This window comes from Lonchura striata, chromosome 10, assembly GCF_050655825.1.
Source record: "Lonchura striata isolate lonStrDom1 chromosome 10, ASM5065582v1, whole genome shotgun sequence".
In the NCBI taxonomy this organism is placed as follows: Eukaryota; Metazoa; Chordata; class Aves; order Passeriformes; family Estrildidae; genus Lonchura; species Lonchura striata.
Window position 1 is genome coordinate 7,557,094 of NC_140712.1, and position 20,936 is coordinate 7,578,029.

General features: G+C 50.5%; 1 protein-coding gene across 14 annotated transcripts in view; it reads left to right on the forward strand.

Moving 5' to 3' along the window:
* The first annotated feature begins 227 nt into the window (after positions 1 to 227).
* The window catches only part of CPEB1 (cytoplasmic polyadenylation element binding protein 1), a 40,829-nt gene continuing 20,120 nt past the window's right edge, over positions 228 to 20,936 (forward strand). For 3 of the 14 annotated variants that reach the window (XM_085588604.1, XM_085588606.1, XM_085588608.1), the window contains exons 1-3: positions 3,863 to 3,998; positions 9,549 to 9,726; positions 19,011 to 19,199. In XM_085588604.1, the coding sequence (XP_085444730.1) occupies positions 3,984 to 3,998; positions 9,549 to 9,726; positions 19,011 to 19,199 (382 nt within the window). In that variant the 5' untranslated portion in view covers positions 3,863 to 3,983. The other 11 variants (XM_085588605.1, XM_085588601.1, XM_085588602.1 and 8 more) reach the window with 11 other exon arrangements.

Below are 20,936 nucleotides of genomic sequence, written 5' to 3' on the forward strand. Positions count from 1 at the left end.
GACCAGGGAGGAGTCTTGGGAGAGTTCCAGCTATTTATTCAAGGCAGAATTGCTCATGCTTCGACCGCAGAAATACCTGCTACGTCAGGGCTGGTCGGTTCTGCAGTGTCACTGGAGGGATTCCTAGGGCCAGCTCTGGGAGGCGTTTCATCTCCAAACTGGGATTACAAAAAAAGAAGGAAATCTGACTCTTTATTAAGATCTCTCCTCCCAGCACAGGCTGGGTGGGATTTCAGTGAGCACTGGCTCTCTCCATCCAAAGCTGCAGCTCAGCACAGAGCCAGGCCCAGCACTAGAGGCAGAGGATGAGCAAAGGACGTGCAGGAAGGTCTGAATCCCGAACCGCCTCTGCTGCCACAAAAAGGGTGAGGGGCTTTCTGCTTTTTCCGGGTAAGAGATGAAAAAAAACCCTTTGTGTTTTCTGATGGGTGAGGAATCCCTGGCTGGAGCAGCAGCACCAGCCACTGGGTGTCAAGTGCTTGTTCCATAGGGAAAAAGCCTATTCCCATAAGGACAGGGGCTGGAGCCGCAGCTGCCTCACAGGGAGCCACAATGATGCCACCACCCTATTTCCCTTAGGGAGGCTGATTTAACCCTTGGGATCCTGTCCCTTCATGGGCTCAGCAAGTGCCACAGCCTGTATGTGGAGAAATGCCAGTGCACCGAGGCTGCCCTTGGGGACATCCCTTTAACTCCCTGGGGGTCCAATTCCCTCATGGGGGGCTCGGTGAGCACCACAGCCTGTGTGTGGGAGCTGCCAGCACTGAGGTGTCCCTGGGAGGGAGGCTGCAGCCAGGCATCACAGTGCATCACTCCATTCTCCTTAGGGGGACTGATTTAAGTCCTTGGGAGTCCCATTCTCCCATGAGGAGTCCAAAGAGTGCTAAGCCTGTGTGTGGAGAGCTGCTGGAGCCAAAGGGGCTCTGGAAGGGCTAAAGCCAGGTACCACAGCACTGTCATCACCCCATTTTTCTTGGGGAACCCATTTTAACCCCTTTGGGTCCCATTCCACTCAGAGTGGGTTCAGTGAACACCGGGCCTGTGTGTGGAAAGTGACTGGCACTGCGGTGGGCCCACGGATTCTGAAGCTGAAAGCCACAGCACTGCCACCATTCCAGTACCTCAGAGGAGCTGATTTATGTCCTTAGGGGCATGATTTTAGCCCTTGGGGATCCCATTCCCCTCAGAGTGGGCTTAGCGAGCACCACAGCTCGTGTGTGGGAGCTGACAGCACTGAGGTGTCCCTATGAAGGCTCCAGATGAACACTGCATTGCCACCACCATGCCATTCCACTCACAGGGGCTCACCTAACCCCTCTGGGGTCCCATTCCCTCATACGATGCTCAGTGAGTGCTACAGCCAGTGAGTGGAGAGCTACAGGCATTGAGATGTCCCCTGGAGAGCTCCATCCAGGTACCATCATCCCATTCCCCTTAGAGGGGCTCGTTTGACCCCTTGGGGGTCCCATCCCTTCACAGGGGTCACAGTGAATGCCACAGCTCATCTGTACGAGCTGCCAGCACTGAGGCTACCCTTGGGGAACCCCTTTTTTACTTTTTTAGTCATGAGATGTCCCATCCCCTCAGAGGGGGCTCAGTGAGTGCCACAACCTGTGTGTGGAGAGATGCTGGTGCTGAGGTGCCTCTGGGGGGCTTAGGATGGGCACTGCCACCAATATATTGCCCTCATGGAGGGGAGGGGTCATTTGAGAGCCCTCTGGGGGTCTCATCTGTCAGAAGCACAGCCCAAGCACGGAATGCTGCTAGCACTAAAGCGTCTTCAGAAGGGCCCCAGCCAGGCAGTGCCATCATTGCATTCCCTTTAGAGGGACTGATTTAAGCCCTTGGAGGCTCCATCCCCTCACGAGGGGCTCAGTGAGCATCACAACCCGTGTGTGGGAATTGCCAGCACTGAGGCTGCTCTTGGGGAACCCCATTCCCCTTGACAGGAAAGATGTGTGCTCATGTATTTACAAACAATTCCATGGGTGAGGGGATGGGTGTGAAAGTGTTTGAAATGGTTCCTAATGTCCCAACCAACTTCAAGCAGCAGGTTTGTTAGAGAAACCAGTTTAACTCCTGAAACACACAAAGGGCCTGTAGAAGCCTGAATTTCTGAACTTTGGGGGGGGGAATAATGTGTTTAAAGGGGGACTATGTGGTAGGCAGTTCAGGAAGGCTGTACCTTCCAAGTACCTCAGCTGATGGGGAAAGAAGAAAGCAACATGCAGACAGGGAGTTTAGGGTAAAAGGAGGCTGTGCCCTCTGAAACCGAGAGAGAGAGAAAACCCCATGGGTATATGCCCCAGTGGAAAATCTCTCCCTTTATTCAAATAAAGTTGCAGGACTCCTCTGTCTCCTTTACAGACACTGACTTTTCAGAATGTGATTTTCTGCACATCCTCACAGGGCACTTGGTGAGCACCCGGCCTATGTGTGGTCAGTAGCCCCAGAGGTGTGAAGAGTTAGAACTGCGACCATCTCAGACCGCTCAGAGGGGCTGATATAAGTCCTGTTATAAATGAAAATTAGTCTAGCTAAATTAAAAATGAAATAATAAAAAAATCATTTAGGATTCAATTTTTTTTGAGCTAGCCACAAGGAAAAGGACAGTGCCGAGCCCGGGATCGGCGCTGGGTGCGTGACAGGAAGGACGCCTCTCAGCAGAGGTTTTTCTGGACACACACACTACTTTTTTTGACTTTGTAGTTCTTACAGGAAATTTTCTGCCTGAGGCTAGGATTTCGGCAATCCACCTTTTCTTTCTATTCAGAGTCCCACATATTCATAAAGTTCTTTTCTCCTAGCCGAGGTTAAACAATCTAAGTGTAAACAATTTATCAGCCCAGAAGACTTGGCGATCCCAATCTTAAGTAGTTACTAAGATAATCAGCTCCCAAATACTTCAATATCGCTCTTTAAAACAGCCCATCTCCAGACTAGCCACATATATTAAATTATAAATAAAGCATTATCAAAAAAAAAAAAAACCCCAGCTCTAGTGTAACTAAATATATAGAGAGCAACTCACAGTGCTAGTGTATATATTTTATAATAACTAAATATTATATACGCCAAATCATATTTCCCTTAATTCAATACAACGATATTTAATTGGTGCAAATTATAATCATACATAACAGTCCTTACCTCCTGTCATTGGCCCTTGGGGTCCCGCTCCCCTTATAGGAACATGGAGCGTTGCCAGTGCTGAGATGTCCCCGAGGGGCTCCAGCTGGGCAGTGCCACCACCATCCCACTCCCCTTAGAGGGGCTGAGTTAACCCCTCAGGAGTCCCATTCCCTCATGGGGAGTTCAGTGAGCATCACATTCCGTGAGTGGAGAGTTTCTGGCACTGAGGTGTCCCCGAGGGGCTACAGCTGGGCACCACAGTGCCACCACCACCCCATTCCACTGAGGGGCGGATTTAACTGCTATGGGCTTCCATCCCCTCTGAGGGGGCCGAGTGAGTACCACAGCCCATGCGTGAAGAAATGATGACACTAAGCCTACCCTTGGGAACCTCAATTTAACGCCTAGGGGATCCCATTCCCCTCACGGCGGGGGCACAAGGAGTGCCCCATCCTGCGCGTGGCAGCTGCCAGCGCGGAGTCGTACCTGGGGAGGTGCTGGAGCCGGACAGCGCCGCCGCCGCCGCATCCCTCGGAGGCGCCGCCTGAATCGCTCGCGTGACCGACCCTGCGCTAGCCCGGGGCGCTCCGTCCCCTCACGGCGCCCGAGCCGAGGCGGCTCCGCGGGGCTGTGGCGGGAACGGCCACGCGGCCGGCGCGTGCTGCGCGCATGCGCCGCAGCCCGCCCCTCAGCGGCGCCCCCGCCCCGCCCTGCACGCCCTCACCCCCGCCCCCGGCCCGGCCCATAAAAGCCGCGGGCCGGGCAAGGGGGTCGCGCCGCTCCCGGTGTCCTCGCTGCCCTCTCGGCTTGTCTGTGCTGCGCTCCGGGACCGCCCGCCCGCGGTGCTGCCCATGGCCTTCCCGCCGGTAAGTGCGAGCACGTGCCGCCTCGCGAGGCCGCCCCGCCACGTGGTTCCACGCCGTGGTGCCGCTGCGGGTGGCGTTCCCGCCCGTTTCACCCGTGTGGGAGGGGATGGGAGCGCCGAGCCCTGGGACCGCGGTGGATGGGATTCCCCCGCTCCTGTCAGAGCGCTGCTGTGGGATCGCTGTTCCCTTTGGACTGGCCTCCAGGGGTCCTGGCGCTGAGGTAGCCCCGGGAGCAGAGGGTGTGAGCATACCGACCGACCCTGCCTGCAGGGAAGCGCCGCAGGAGCCCGGTCCTAGCCTAGCGACCAACTGTTCCACCCTTCCCGGGGTTTTAGGGGGATGAAGCTGGGCTGCAGGTGCTGAGTTCAGGCTTCTATGGTGGGCATGTTTTGGCTTGAATGGGCACTTGTACTCATACAAGTGGTATTTTTGCCCACTTCTAAACTGCCTTTTTTTTTAGTGTATAAGGTAACCAAAGGTGCCGTTTTATTTGTAAGCCATATGCTGAAAGTGCCTTTTAGTGTCTGGCTGGGTGACACAGGTGGTTCGGCTCATAACTGAGTATAGACAAAGGTGAGTCTTATAAGTGAGACAAGTCTGCTGAAAAACAAGTTCTTTTTTTTACTCTTTGCTATTCCCTCTTTGCTATTAGCTGAAGCTAATTAATGCTCATTACTGGTGCCTGTGTTACGGGCTAACAAGGTATGCTGGCACCTGGAGTGCTGATGAGGGACTTCAGGTACAGCTGTGCACGGGGTGGGAGTTGGGCTCACGGAAGAGCTCCAGGATCCCGTTACTTTGCTGCAGTTTATCTCAACTGGAACAGGCTCCCTAAACCAATTAAACCTTTATTCGGCTTTGCTAGTCTGCTGCAATAGGGAACTGTGGGTATTGCTCTTGTACAAAGCTGCTTGTAAGTGATGGTTTCAAAAAAATACCAGAAAATAGCTGCCTTGATGGTGAAATGCCCTTTAAAAAGGGGGATTTTGGCAAAACTGGTGTTGTTCTGAAGTCAGTGCTCCCCTGTGAATTAAGACCAGTCTTAATTCAAATCAGGTGTGTTCAAGATGCCTATGCTCACTAAACCCCAGGACAGCTGTTTGATGTTAGTGTTGTTGATGGTGGGAGAGCTGGTGCAGCCTTGCCTAGCACTTTTTGGGATGAGCTGGGGGTGAGAGTGTGTTGCCTGGTGGAAACAGTTTACACCAATGTCCTGTTCTGCCCTGGTGTAGCTGACTTCAATTTGGGAAGCAAAACATACCAACAAAAAAGGCTTTTTCTGAGCTCCCTTTCATTGAAGTATGAAACCATCTTGGCTTGGTTATGTTGACATGGGTACCATTTTAACAGCATCTTAAATTTTCCCTTGGGATTGAAGGCCCTCTTGGGCATCAGCATGACGCTGCCTGGGTAAGATTTCTATGAAAGATGTAAAAAGCAAAGGCTGGATTGTAGCTGAGGTGGATGAGCCTTGCCTGCTCCACAGCATCCCCAGGAGCTGATGCACATCTTGGCCATACTGGCAGGCAAGCTGTGTTTAATGACTTCCCTGAGGATTAGGCTATCCTAATCCTTTGCTAGTGCTGTTGTGATGCTGCAGGTTTTGCTTAGCCCTGGGATTTCATTATCTCTAGGTTTCCTGCAGGTGTGTGTACCTCAGTGCTGTGGAGGTTCCTCATTTCCACTTGCCTTGGACAACTTTGGGGTGTTTTGCTGCACAGGTGTGTGTTGTACCACTGAGTGCTGCTGGTTGTGCCTGGACTGGGTCCTCCTGCAGGTAAAGTCAGCAGGCTATGGGGTCTGCTTGGGGCTGGTGGGATAGGAGCTCCAGGGACCTGTCAGCTTCCTGATGCACAGAGGGAGAACAAGATCTCTCTGCCATGGTGGTAAGGCTCGCTGTTGCTCTGTTACTCTGCAGGAGGGGAACTCCTCCCTGTTTCTTGTACTCCTTTTTTCAATTCCATGTGTTTGTTTGGGTTGCAAGAGGGGTCTGGAGCCTTTCAGTACCCTCCTTGAAACCTCAGTGTTCTGGGGTGAATTTTCCTGCTTGGAAGTTCTTAGTTGAGTCAGGATGTAGAGGACTGCCCTCCTGCCTGAGCTTTATCTTGCTGTGTCTGTGTATGATGCTGCTTGGGTCTGTTTCTGACTCCAATGACATAACCTACAATCTCAGAATCTTTTGCTCTGTGACACTATGGGCCTGCTGCAGAGAACTGAATTGTTCTTATCCAGGGGCTTATGTAGGAACTTTCAGCTCTCCAAGAGACTATCTTACCAGGTGTGAAGAAGTGGTGTTTGACTCCTGGTGGCTTTAAAGCACCTGTCAGCTAGGATCAACTTCTCCATTGACTTGTTTATCCCCTGATAAAACTGTGTCTGTGCCTCTGGATTGGGACTGTGAGGTATAGCAGGATGGAATGGCTGTTGGGTCCCTGGTTACACTCCAGGTAACCAGTCCTATGGCACCAGGAGAACCCACCAGTGCTGCTGGATTGGTGCCTCTGGAAGCAGAGAGAATCTGTAGTTTGTAGCTGAAGTGTGAAGGCTTCTTGGGAAGCCTGGAGGAGACAGTGTGTTGAATTTGCCAAATCCTTCCAGGTGGGGCAGGGAAAGTGAATTCTGCCTGGGCTCTGGAGTGCTGTGTTGCTTGTCTGGGCTGGGGATGATAGAGCAGCACCAGCTCTGGGGATGCAGCTTCAGGCCTGGTGTTTCCCCGACTTCGGAGCTGACTCCGAGACAGAAGCTCCTGGGTGGATTCTCCAGTTTGCAAACTCCTTCCACCATCCTCTCCAGGCTCTTGGGGATGGTTTGGGTTCTGAGTGCTCTGGAGACCTGCAGAGCTCTTCTCAAAGGAGTATCTTAATTTTGGATTGTGGGAGGGGAGGGTGTGCTACTTGCTCCTTCCTTACAAGGGGGTTGCAGTGCTGCAAAGTCCCCCCTACCCTGTGTCCAGGATGATGGCAGTATCCCAAGGTTATCCTTGACAGTCTAGGGTTAAAAGGGGATTTTTGTGGAAAGGCTTGTTTGTGTTATGGCTGGTTTAGGTTCCTGTTTGGAGCGGGACTGGTGCTGCCGGTTGTGGAGGCTAAGTGACAAGGGAACAGGGGGGCGTTCAGCTGCCTGCTCCGGGTTATTTTGTCTCGCTGGTACAGACTCCTAGGGAAAAGTTTTGCTTCCTGCTGGAAGTGGTTCTTTTACAGGAACAAGAGTAGAATGCGGAGCTTCGTGCTTGTGCCAAGGCATCCTGATGCGGCACTCCTTTTTATTAAAGATGACTGGCGATACTTGTGTAATTTGAGCTTCTGTGCTCCAGCTGCTCTTTATAAAGACGACTTAAAGCGCGACTTAAAGTGCACTCTGCCTCTTCTCTCAGCCTTCAGCTTGCTTTTAGCCTTACCTGTTTCACTCTTTTAAGTGTTCCCTTGTTTGGCGGTGGACTCTGATGTGTGTTCATGTATTTACAAGTAATTCCATGGGTGAAGGTATGGGTATTAATGGCTTTTAAATGGGTCTTATCGTCTCTACCAACTTCAAGCCGCAGGTTTGTTAGAAAAACCAGACAGTTTAACTTCTGAAACAGACAAGCTCCGTCTGAGTTTCTGAACTTTGGGAGTAAAGTGATGTGTTTAAAGGGTGGGGGATGTGTGGTATTCCATGGAGGCGGTTTGGGAAGGCTGTACCTTCCGAGTACCTCAGCTGATGGGGAAAGGGAGAGGGCAATATGCAGCCGGGAGTTTAGGGTAAAAGGAGGCTGTGCTCTCCGAAACTGAGAGGTAGAGAAAACCCCATGGGTGTATGCCCCAGTGGAAAATTTCTCCCTTTATTCGAATAAAGTTGCAGGACTCCTCTGTCTCCTTTATGGACACAGGCTTTTCATAGCGTGACTTTCTGCACAGCTCTGAGCATTTCAATAGCCAAAGATCCCGGCCCTCGCCGCTGAAGAAATGCTAATAGTCCTAAACGGGCTGGAGTTCTCCAGGGATTGTTCAGGTCCCGCCTGAAGGCACGGTGCGAGTTGACCGTTTAGTAGCTTATTCCTGCTGCTTCCAGGACTGGGTTTCCTTTGCTTTTTACCTGCGAGGTGGGTAGTTGGATAAAAGGATGACACCGTGCACATCTAATGGCGAGGTGGGGGGTGGAAAGTAAGTACCTGACTGGGCTGGGCTAATAGAATAGTCCCGTCTCCAGGTGAAGTTCGCTTTAGACAAGCCTCCTTGAACGATCTGCAAGAGGTCATTTGAAAGTAAAACCACCTCGGTGCTTCAGACTTGTTTGCGAGTGAAGCAGAACTGGAGGTAAGTGAGGCCTGAAACTTGGGAAGCACATCCAAGAGGTGCCTGTGCTGTCTTCTTGACAAGTACAAGGGGCCCCATTTAGAGCTTTGGTGTGTGTCGGAGCAGCAGGGGCTCGTTTGCCAGACTTGATGCTCTTCAGTTCTTTGCATTTGAGTTTAGTTTGATTTAAAGGCCAGTATTCTGCTCCGGAGTCCAGGACTGGTGGAGTTGTGCCTCCCTGCTCCTGTCTTTAAAGTGGCTCTGAGTTGCCGGTGGTACCGATTGCTCAGCATGTTGGGGAGCAGAGTTCTGCAGTGGCTTTTGGGTGGTGGGTAGACCTGTTCTCAGCCTCAAAACGCTGGTAGCAATGAAGCTTAGCAGCTTCTAAATTGTCAGAGGCCCGAATGTGGTGCAGCTGCTCCTGAAGGAGCCTGCATGTCAGTGGCTTGTGAGTAGAGCTGTGGAAGCAGCTGCTCTTCCTGGTTCTCCGGACCAGAACAAGGGTGCAGGAGGGGTTTGATGTTCTCAGGCAGAAGCTTTACAAGAGGGGATCCCTTTCTAGGATGCTTGCAAAACCTTGATGGTGGTGGATCTGTGCCTGTGGAGAGTTGTGCTAAAGCAGAGATGGTTTGGGGTACTACCTCTGTAGTCAGGAGCTGCTGCCTGAAGGGGAGATCAGGATTTTATCTTCTGCCTTTCCTCAGGATTTGGGGCTGTCTGATTAGCTGGAGAGCAGTGTTTGGGTTTTTTTCTGCAAACCTGAAGTAATTGTTGCTGACTTGGATCATTGCATGATGCTGTTTGGAACTCCAAAATTGGTATTGAGGCAAGTCTTGTGCTCCTCTGCAATGCATAAGAGGAGCTGCTGTGGTTCCTTGTGGTGTCTGCCTGGACCATGAGCATCCTGCGTGTCCCTTGGTGTCAGGAGATTGCTTTTGGGGTAGGTGTGTGCCCTCATTAATCAGATCTCTGCAGGTGTTGTGATGGGCTGGAGAAAAACAGCAGGGAGCTGTGTTCACAACCCAGCTGGTTTGCTGTGGCAGTCAGCATGAAGTCCATCCCTGGTCCCTGTGTTTGATGGGCAGTCTCCTCCAGTGTGCTATGCTGACAAATTGCTGACCCGTTTGCTTAACTGCTTCTTTAATGCCAAGAATTGGGTTTGAATGTTGCTAAGACCTAAGCTAATGTGAATATTGGAGGCAGTCCAGGCTTTCCACAATGCGTTGAAAGCTGAGTACTTGCCTATTTGACACACATACTGGTTCTTTTTTACCAGAAAGAAGATCCTGCGAGGAGCATAAAAGACTGCTGGGATAGCCCGAATGCCCCTGCACTTTCCACTTGCAGCAATGCGGATATATTCCGCCGAATAAATGCCATGTTGGACAACTCTCTGGATTTCAGTGGAGTCTGCACCACGCCTGTCACAAAAAGCAAATGTGACACCCTGCCAGGTGATGGAGGGGGGCTGTTGGAGTGGGAAGGCATTTGATGGGACCTGGTGGTGGTGGTAAATCCTCAGTGGTGTGGGTGTTGGCATGCTCGGTACCCAGGGGGTTCTTTGCTTGTGTACCTGAAATGAGTAATCTGTGTATTCCCTGGCAGTGTGGGGGGTGTCTGGGAAGGCTTGCTTGCCTCCCTGTGGTGCTGTGGGTCATTGTGGGAACGATGTGAGTGCTCCCTGCCTGACCTGCCAGTTCGTGGTGGGAATACCTCCAGCAGACTCCTTTAGTCTGCCTCTCCTGGAGGCAGGATTCATCTACTCTCAAGGTTAGCAAGGCTGAGTTGCTGCATACATTGAAATTGCAAAAGAATTTTGAAAAACTGTATTTGCCACAGGTCAGTTAACATGCATGTAAGAGCACAGGTAGGTGCAGACTTCCCTGCAAAGCAAGCTTGGTGTGATGAAATCAGTACTGCAAGCTTCTGTTTCCTCCAGGCTGAGGGGAGTGGACATGTTCTTCTGCTGCCTCAAGATAGAAGTTCTGTGCCAGAGCAGAGAGTGTTTGGTCTGGTCTTATTTTTATCCAACTGAAGGACATGCTTTTGTCCCTTTGCAGCAGGCCAGGTTTGCAAATAAATGTACCTGATACTCTGAACAGCAATGCTTGTGCCAGGATTTGGACACTTGAAAGGGGTTGCTCTTGCCTCTCCAGCCTCTGAATTATAGCGTCAATAAACACTTCAGCCATCCTTGGAAACAAACTGGCCCCTCCGGATAGGTCTCAAAAACAAAGTGGGAAGTAAAGAGCTGAACCTCCCCAGCTGATGACCTTGCAGGGTTCCCTGGGCAGAGTAGGTTTCACTGCAGTCATGTGGAGACAGGGTTACCTTGGCCTCATGGGTAGTCTGAGGTTTAATCAAATGGGTGTGGAAAAAAGCTCTAAATGAGTATCTGTGCACCGTGTGGGTCTGTTTGATGCCTGTGCAGTGCAACTTTGTTCTGGGCTAATGAAATGACTGCTACCAGATGACTTCCAGTGTAGCTTAATCTCCTGGGTACTTGAAGACTTAGCAGTGTGGACCTGGGCTGATCTGGGCATGTGATCCCATGCTGGCACTGCAGAAATACCAGAGGAAAGGAATTGCCTGCTTTGAGGCCTGGATCCATGGGCAGCATTGCTTGAAACCTGTCTGGTAAAGTGGCATTGGAGGCTATGCTGGCTACTCCTGAGCAATGGTGTAGTGAATATTAACCAGTTCAGGTTAATGGTGTATTTTTAGATATTTGCTGCTGTGCTGGTTTGGTAGTGGTTTTTTTTTTGGTCCCCTAGCACAGTAGTAGCTGGTGCTGTATCTGATCTGAATGCACTGGAAGCATAAAAGATAAATAAATGTAATACTTTTATCTCCTTGTGGTGGGTTCATGGAAGAGTTGTTTCTGACTTTCTTGTTCAAATCTTTGCTATAGCCCTTCCTACTCCATTTAGAATGGGAATATTTCTGAGACTCTTAGAACCTTAGAACATGTTAATGGTATTTCCTGATTTAGTTTCAGTTTGCCAAAGTTAACCTGGCTTATAATGGAGATGTCTCTGCCTGCTAGAGGAGATAATCATGTGAAGGTGTGGGTTAGTTCTGGTTTTGTGTCTGAGCTTAAGAGGTGGTGCAGCAATTTTAAATTGCAGTGCTGTATTTGACTTTGAAGACTCTTCTGTGAGGGATGGGTCTGTTTGTCTGTCACTGGAGTAGGAATTCTTACTGACCTGCTGCTTACAAATCTCTGCATTTTCTGTCATTTACTCTGGTTTTTCTAGGGATGTCTAGAGCAGAGTGTCTTGCTGGTGATGCCTTGTCTGGAAACTTGAGTTTCCCAGTGGTGTTAAACTGCTTGTTTCAGGTGATAAATCCTGTGGAAGACCTCTCATAGGGCAAGTACACTGACAGGTGTAAAAAAAGAGCGCCTTCCTCTCACAAATGTTATTTTTGCTGCAGGGAAGCCAAAGTTGTGCTTTGGGGACACCCTAAGCAGCCTTTTTTTCCTGCTGTGGCAGCTGAAGACCAGTCTCACCAGTGAGTGCTGGGGACCAGGGTGGGGGCCTTGCTCAGCAATAGTTTCCCAGACCCAGGAGGGTTTTATCTTGTGTCAAATGCCCTGTATAGTGACACAAATGCTTATGTTGTGAGGAAAGAATGCCTCACTTCCCAAATGATACTGGGCCTTGCTAAGGTGGGCTAGAGGAGGGGCTAATGGAAACATGAAAGTACTGATAAGAGAAAACCTGGGCTGGCAGCTACCAGCTGTAAATTCCTGGATGAGTCAGCATCTGCCAAAGTGTTGGCAGCTCAGTTACTGGTCTCCTTGCAGTCTCAGCCTCTGGGTAGGTAAAGAGGGCCTGAATGCAGCAGCTCTGCATGCTTTGTCCTGTCTTCCCAAAAGGAAAAGTGCAGGAGCTGCTCCTAATGTTCGATAGGTTACTAATGAGTCTTCTCCATGAAAAATCTGGCAGTGTCAGTAACAATGTGAATACTGGGGCATCTATGATCTGTAAATGAGGGAGTTAGTTTGGCGCCTGGATTGTGCAGAAATTCACACCTGATAAGGTGGTAATTCACACCTGGTAAGGCTGAGCAGCTGATTGCTAGAATGCAGAATATAACGTGGGTATCTGGGCAGGTGGTTAAGCCTGGAATAAGTCGTTGGAGCTGTTTGCCTTGCCATTGAGTGAACTTCTGGGTAGGTGATCAATGGAGCAGAGACCCTTCACCTCATGTGGTGTTTTGCCATTGTTCCAAGTCAAGTAACTTCTGAAGAATTCTGGAGTCTGTGTTTGCTTTTACTTTGTGTGGGAACAACTGTATTTAGACTAGATTATCATGAGACTCCTTGCTTGGGCAGTCCTAATGAGTCTGGAGATCCACCATGAATGTGGTAGCTGTAACAGGTGAAAGGACTGTCTTTTTTTACAGCTTAAACTCTTTTAATAGCAGAGCCTGGGGGAGAGACTTTATTCCAGCAATAAAAGCTTGGACTTTATTCATGGTCCCTCAAGCTTTTCAGTTGTCATCTTCAGGTCAAACTAAATTTATCCTGGCTTGGACTTGCGTTGAAGAAGCCCCTTTGAGTACTAAGAGGATTACACGTGGTGGAGAAGAGATGGCAGCATTTCATGACCTTTCACTAATGCTATTGGGGAAGCACGTGTGGAGACACTTTACTGGGCTGACAGTGAGGCCGTGCTGGGATCAGTGCAGCAGCCTGAGCAATGTGAGAGGACAGGCTGATTCAGCACTCTGGATCCACGCAGTCAGTGTTATCCCCTTCTGGGCAGGGCTGGGACTGCTGCTGCAGGTTCAGCGTGCCACACCTAGAGTTGGATGTCTGTAAAGATCCGTTTGCAGCTGATGATAATCCTTGGTGACCTTGGTTGCCTTGTCAAAGCCAGCTGTGTTGAGATGCCTGGGCCGACCACCCTGCCAAGGTTTGTGTGGGGCTCTCCAAGCACTGGGGTGCTCTCCCGAACTGTGGGGTGCAGTGGTGTGGGGAGAGTTGTCATTGTAGAACCTGTCTGGTGGTTTCTGGGACAGGGTCATGGTGCTTCACAACTGTTGCATATCCAGCTGCCTCACTCCTCTCTGGAGAAAGGCAGAACCTCCTCAGTGCAGACCTTAACCTCTAGTGGCTTTTTGTGTGGTGCTGGAGATGGGAGAGACAGTGTGGCCTTGACAGAGGCAGGAGGCAGCATCTCCTGACGGTGCTGCTGGAACAGCTGCCTGTCCTTGAGCAGCTGCTGCACAAGGAATGCGATTTTAAAGCTGTTGCATATGTTTATCACCTCTCTGAATAAGAACGTGGGCAAGGCCAGTTTCTTAACTGGCTGCTGGTTTGTTTGCCAGGCTTTAAAGCTGGGCCTTGCTGGATGGAAGGTGCTGCTACATACACCAGCTTTTGAAACTGTAGGCACAGCTTCCATCTTTAGTAGAACTGGGAGTAAAGTTCCCCCGGGAGCTCTTGTATACCTGTTGCTGGTTTCAGCTGAAGGCAGTGCTTTGTTTAAAAGGAACTTTGAAGACATGTAGGTACCCTAAATGTCCCAGCAACATTGATCTCTCATTCATTAAGTTCTGCTCATTTAACAGTAACAAAGCAGCCATTATTTTGCTCTAACTTGACAGTCTATTGTGTGAAGAAAAGGGAGATGCTTAGATGCCTTTCTTCAGCTAGAAGAGGCTCCAGGTGCCAAGTTCAGTGTTCAAAGGCTGTTAGTTGTGGCCCATCAGGCTTTAATGACTCTGTGGCTGCTTTATTTAAGGAAAACTGAAGGACAAATGCAAACCCAGACTAGCTGATGACTAAATTGGCTTCCTGTTTGCTCTTAACTGCAGTCAATTAATGACCTATCACTTGTTTAGCCGTCCAAGAAGTGTCTCTGATATTGTAATGTAAATTCCTTTGCTCTTTTGTGCCTTGCAGCCCCAAGGAAACATTCCAGACAGGGTTGGATGCAACTGACTTGATATATATGGTCTTGAATGGGGGACAAAATCCTCTAAGATGCAGAGACCCAAAAGATAGCTCTGCTTACCTGGAGGCTTTTAGCAGGAGCTCATGTGAAGCTGGCAGAACCATTCTGCCTGCCCCAGAGAAAAGCTGGATGCCACATACTCATCTAGAATAGGGAAATTCCACACCTATGCCTCAGAAAAAGAGCATACTTGCTTCCCTTGGTCTTGTTGGTTGGTATTTGGATTTGAAGTGTCGTGTTGCCAGGTCTTTGCCTACACAATCGTGGTGCTTCTCTCTACTGTAAAGTGGCTGTAGTAATTGGTTTGTCCATCAGATACGCAGATGGAAGCAGGTCAGTGTTCTGCAGAGCAGGGACTTGGCCTAGGGCTGTTGTATTTTGCCGGGTCAGAGACTGGTGGTGTTCCTGAAGATCCAACAGTTATATGATTTGTACTGAACTCTGCAGCTCAGGTTTTTGGTGCTGTAATTCTGTGACAGTCTCTGTTAGTCTTGGAAGGGGGAGGTAGAGCAGGAAGACTGTTCCAGTGCCTCTTCCTTGGTTTCTGAAGTAGCTGTTTGCCAGCTGCTCAAGTGTGTTTGTGGTTATGGAATAAGGCAGCCTCCATCTGGCTGTGAAACAGGTCACGCAGCAGCAAGTGTCTCCACTTCAAGAACTTTTCAGATTACAGGGGAGATGCTTAGTTGTGTTTCAGAAAAACCTCTTGTAACCAGTAGGTTTATGCTGAGCAAGTGCTTTTCTAAGTCCCTGATGATCTCCACTGCACTTTGGGAATACAAATGGCTCATCTGACAGCTTTCACTTGGATATTTGTCTTGTGTGCAGAAGGCACTTGAGGGGCTTAATTTTCAGGGATGCAATTCCCAGCCTTTACTGTTGGAGGTGCAGAGAAGTGTGAACGGCAAAGCAATGCTGCTGCTGGCTGCTGCCTTCCTGTTTGTCTTCTGAAGGCTTCTCCAGATTTGGTTTGGAAGTTCAGCCTTGGTCAGAGCTGTAGCCCATGGGGTGAATCTGGTTTTGTCAGGTAAGAGAATTTACAGCTATGCTGGGTTTATCATTCTGCTGCCTTCAATGCTTGGGGCCCATTCAAGGAGGGGTTTCTTCTGTATTCAGGCTCTCATAGAAACCAGCATGTGGGGGCAAAGGGAGAGTTGTCTTGGCTGTGGAGGAGGTAGGAATGGGATCTGACTTGGTTCATGTCTGCTTAACCATTCTGAGAAAACACAGAAGAAAAACTGTTTTGCTGGATTGTTTGCTGGCCTTCCCAGATCTGCAAGGCTCAAATATCTGTACACCTTTGTTCTAGGTTGAAGCACCACCTTTCCAGTCTGATGGCACAGAGATGCTGCTGCTATGGGTTGGGAACTGAGTCATGCTCCCTGCTCCTCCTGTTCCCTTAACCCACAACTTGCCTGTGGATCACAGCTTCTGCTGCCAGGCCCTGTGGATCCTTCCCACACAGGCTTAGGCTGTAATTTCCTAAATATTTTCTTGTTTGAAGTGCCTGGTTGGTGCAGCCATACTGCATACCAGATCAGGGGAGAGAACCAGGCTTAAAACTAACTCCCTGTGGCTTGGTTTTAACCAGATGAGCTTCCTGTGTGGAAACTCACCTGCCTAAAGTGGTGTGAGTGGGGAGGGCAGGCTGGGATGGGAACAGGGGCTGGGCCTGTGGGAGCTGTCTTTGCCTGCAGGTGAGAGCCAAGTTCTGGAGATCCTCACCTTCAAGAGCCTTTGGAATGTCTTAAATCCAGGGCTCACAGTTAAAGTCTGAAAAATGCAGCTTTGCATGTGGGCAGTGGTGTGGAAAGCTGTCTGGCCTGTGCTGCAGTGTGGCCTAGCTACAGGGATCTCCTGGACAGGCTGGGAGGGAGTCACCCAGGAGAGACGCTTGCTCCAAGGCCAGTGAAGGGAGTGTTTTGTTAAGGGCTTTGTTCTCATGATGCTGTTGAAATCAAACCCAACAGGCTTAGGAGGCAGGAGCTCAGTCTCTCCCAGACGCTCGGGCACAAGCCCAACGCAGCGCCGCTCCCTCTGCCAGGATGGTTGGCTTCCAGTGGCAACTCCAGGGAAAAATCCAGGTTGGAAGGGCTTGTGCTTGTGCTGGTGGTTGGTGCTTGGAAAAAATCTGCAGTAAAGCATTTGGGTTGGGCTGTGTCAGGTTGCAAAGTGAAGTTATTTAATATTTGGTAGACATTTAGTTATTCATAACTGGAGGTTATGACTCTTAAAGTGAATTTTTGTCAGAAATTTAATTCTTCCTGCTCTAGTATCGAATTCATTATTTCTACCTACAGCAATTGATTGCTTTGTAACAAATCTCCAGACTCTTGACTTTTTCAAATAACTAGTCCAGAAACCTGTGTAAGTTGTCTGTTTAGCTGATGTTTTGCCTAGATGACCTGTATCTGTCTTTTCAGCCTGGCTGGGAATATTCAAGGGGAAGCAGCTTGGGCTGGTGGTTGGCTTCTGATGGGAAAAGGTCTAAATAAAAATTGCTTGTTATCTGAGTGGATTCTGCTCTGTGCTTCCACAGTTAGAGCTGTAACTGGATTGCAGGGAGTTTGTTTTTAATGTGGATTGAAGTAATCAGAGGGAATCATAGATCTTTTACTTGAATCTGGTTTGGTTTGATTAAAGGAAACAGTTTATTTCCTAAAAAATGTGGATAGTTAGGGAAAGTTTGGCTGGATACTTCAGAGTGAGTGCTTCCTGTTACAGATAAATTTGTTCCCTATTTTATTTCTTCAGTTGTGGGCTTCATCCAAGCTGTTGGGATTCAGGTTTTGCTGTGTGTCACTACTGTGTTCATGCTTCCCAGAAGATGAAGCTTGGTGGGAATTATTTTGAGACCTAGCAAGATCCCTGGTCCCCAAAGGGAAGGGAGTCTCCTGCTGCCAGGGATCTGTGCACAGCACTTGTGTGTTTTCATAAAGGCAGGAATGTTACATATTCATATGGACAAGTTATGGTTGCTGTGGGAACTAGGTTGGCTGAGCACTGTCTTGATCCTCTCCTCTCTGTGTTAGAGATGTCCAAAACAAGCCATTAAGAAACTATCTGGGAAGAACTGATGCAGTGAAATACCATGCTGGAGATGCATAGATGCATCTGATGCTGTCAGAGGAATAGATGCTGTTACAGGTGCTTGGTAGTAATGTGTCTGAATTGGCACTACAGCTTGTACTAGTACTACTAGGAGTAGGAAACACCCTGGTGGAGTACTGTGGAGGAGGCTGCAGCTGGGAGGGAGGAAGGTGATGTTGCCAGCAGGTTATGGTTTTAAATGCTCTGATCCTGCCTATGGTGCCTCAGCCCCCTCACTGGGGTCTGGGAATGCTGGTGCTCCCAAACTGCCATGGGCTGAAGGCAAGGGTCCTGCCTCTGGCAGCAGTGGCCTGTGTCACACATAGGCTACCCAGCTGCCACCAGCCTTTGCCCGGGCTTTGCTCATGGGCATCCAAGTGCCATGGGATGTGGATGTGGAAGAGGAGGCCAGAAACGCTGTCAGGCTGTCTGGGATGGCTGGGACTGCACGTGAGGGATAATGTGACAGACTGGAGCGACTGCAGAGCCTGCGGAAGAGCCGGGAGCGGTGTGTGGAGCGAGGTGTACATCTGATGGCACAGTGGGAGGCTGTGGGGGCAGGGGGAGGAGGAGGAGACAGCTGCTGCTGCTTGGGAGTTGGCTTATAAATGCCCTCTGACTCAGATTTCGGGTAGCACAGCTGAGCATCTTGTGGTTTCACCAGCCCCCAGATCCCTGCGTTAAACTGGAATTCTCAGACTATGAACCTGCTGCGTTTCCTTAGGCTGTTGGCACGGGCTTAAACCAAGGCGAGAATCTGCATCTCCAGTACTGTAGGCTTGTGAACGCCCTGCAAGGGAGGGGAGGGCTGGGAAAGGGGGGGACCAGGTGGGCAAAAGGTATACAGGCCATGAAAAATTCCTGATGTGAAATGGTCTGCTTGGTCCTCTTCCTCCTATGCCAGTGGGATGTGCCCACTTGGGCTGGACCAGGGATGATGGGCTGCTCTCTGGGTAGTGGGGGTTGAAGGTTATCCTTGTTACTCGGGTAAACAATGCCGAGTCAGTGAGGCACAGTGGCCGGGCTCGACCAAACAGATTATGCCAGCAGAATTGCGAAGCTTTGCATCGGTTCTGAATTGGAGCCAGCAGCTGGAAGCTGGCCAGGACTAAAGTGTTTTTGGGTTTTGTGGGTGGAGGGAGGCGGGGACAGGAGATCTGGGTAGCACTAAAACTAACTGTGCTCTGTCGCTGCTGCTCTCGTTGTCGTTGCTGGGGGGATTGCTGCCTCCAGCCTGGTGTCTGCTGTGCCGACGAGCCCTGCTTTGTGCTGCCTGCCTCCCCTGATTTACTGGAACTGCTCCTCTTTGCTCCTGCTACCGTCTTGTCTGTCAGGGGAAATCTTATCCGTTCTTCTTACCTTTATTTTGTAAGAGCTGATGCAGTTCTCTTGCATGGCAGAGTGACGTCACTGTCAGCACAGTAAGCATCAGCAGCCTGGTCACATGCTGACCCAGTCAGTAATGCAGACGGGATAGGAAGGTGGAGGGGCCGAGGGGGGTGGGGGGCTGGATTCTGGACATATGGTAGCCCTCCCTTTTGGGGTGCAACTGCTGGTTGCAGGAGCTGTGGCTTCAGAGCAACACGAGACCTGGCCTGGGGCTTAATGCTTTGGAAAACTCCTGCTTTAAAAAGAAAAAAGCAGCCCTGAACTCTCAAGCTTCTGTTTGTTCTCCATCCGAGCAGACATCCAGGACTCTGAAGAAGCAGTGGCAAGCAGGATGCTCTTCCCTACGTCCACGCAAGAGTCTTCCCGTGGCCTCCCAGACACCAACGATCTGTGCCTTGGCCTGCAGTCTCTCAACCTGACAGGGTGGGACAGACCCTGGAGCACCCAGGACTCTGACACTGCAGCACAAACCAGCACACAGTCCGGTGAGTCTGCTGACACATGCAGCAACAGTTGTTGGATTCTGTGTGTGTTTTTGGCTGGTTTCAAGCTAACGCGGAGTGATGTGCTTGTGTAACAGGGCGCTGGCGGCCGCTGATGGGGGCTTCTTGAGCCGTGGTGCTTGTGTAATGTGACAGCTGAGTTGGGGAGGCTGTGGCTGCCTGTGCCACAGCCCCCTCTGCTCTGCTGTCGGCTCACTGCAGATGAGAAGTGCCCGGGGTTGTTTTGCTCAGAGCTGTAATGCTGCTGGAGGAATAACCTCACCAGGAGAGGAGAAATCCTCTTGCTGTGTTTGGAGGGAGTGGGTGGGGGGTGTGGTGTCAGGAGGCTGAACACGCTGGGTAGGAGTGAGCCTGAACTTCACTCCAGCAGCCTGAGGAAATCCCTAGTGGCAGGGAGCTCTGCAGGTGTGGGGTGGGGGGTGTGGTGCTTGCAGAGGGTCCCCCCTGTGCCCAATTGCCGAAGTCCCGGCAGCCTCACTCGCCCAACTCTGCTGTGGGGTGTGGTACAGAGCAGCAGCCAACAACTTCAGCCAGGTTGGGGCTGGGTGGGAGACTTGGAGGGATTCTTCTCCACTCCCACACTCAACTAGAAATAGCGGGCTGTGCCTGGCAGTGGGCTGCAGGAGATGCAGTGGAATGGCTTCTTGTTTTAACTCTTCTGGTCCGGCGCAAACCTACGTGATGGGGAGGGTGTGGGCTTGCAGCCGCAAGCTGCCGGCTGGTATGTCCTTCCCCCTTGATTCTTTCCAGTCTGCTTTTGCAGCTGGGATCGGCTGGGGGATTCCAGGGATGCTGGGTACCCCCCTGGAGTGATGTAGGGTCCTTGTTAACTGTTTGAGACACTGGCCTTCCCTGTAAAATCCCAGGAGGAAAGAGTGCATGCACAAACTTAATGCATACTCTCAGCCTGGTGTTGGAGCAGAGGGGTAAAACAGGGAAGAGTTCACTTGTTAGCGTTTGAGGCATGTAAAAGCCAGTTTCACAAATGGTGTGTTCGTTTAAGTATCAGTCTGTGGAAAGATCTAGTGCTTTGGCAGAGTTTGTACAAGTACAGCCTGGTTGCTACAGAAACTCATCCCTTTATAGCAGCATGCTGATGCTTTGTTAAAAGGGGAGTGCATCACTGTGCAGACTTGGGTGACACGGAGGCCCCAGGCATGGAGTTGGTGGTAACAGGAGTATAGATAACTTCTTGGCTGGGGGAGCTGGGCAGTGGGGCTTGCCTGTGGAGATGTTTGGAGGGGCAAGGGAGTGCTGTCCTGAGCATAGGAATAGCTTCTGGGACACAGCCCTGGGTTGCCGCATGAGTTGTAAAACAGCAAAAAAAAGTGCCAGTGGGGTAGCAGAATTGGAACAGCTTGATCTGCACAGCTCATTTGAGTTTCTGCATTTAATTTCCACAAGACTTGGCATGTGGGGCCTGGCATGGGCACTTGAGGTCTGCCTGCAGCCCAGCTGCGGTAGCTTTATTAAGCTTTGCTGTGCTCCAGTGAGCAAACCTCCACATGGTCCTGTGGGCTTCCCCTAATGAACCAGGGAATACCACACACTCCTGCCTGTACTTTCATTGCCAGCTGAGACCTCGAAGGAGGAAGGAGAAACAAGAAGTTAGTGTGCACTGGGCCAGCCAGGTGCCTTAGAGCTCTGCTCTGGGCCCCTTTTGGCTGTTGGCAGACTGGAGCCCTGCTGTTCTGGGTGTCAGAGAGTCTTCAGTGGATG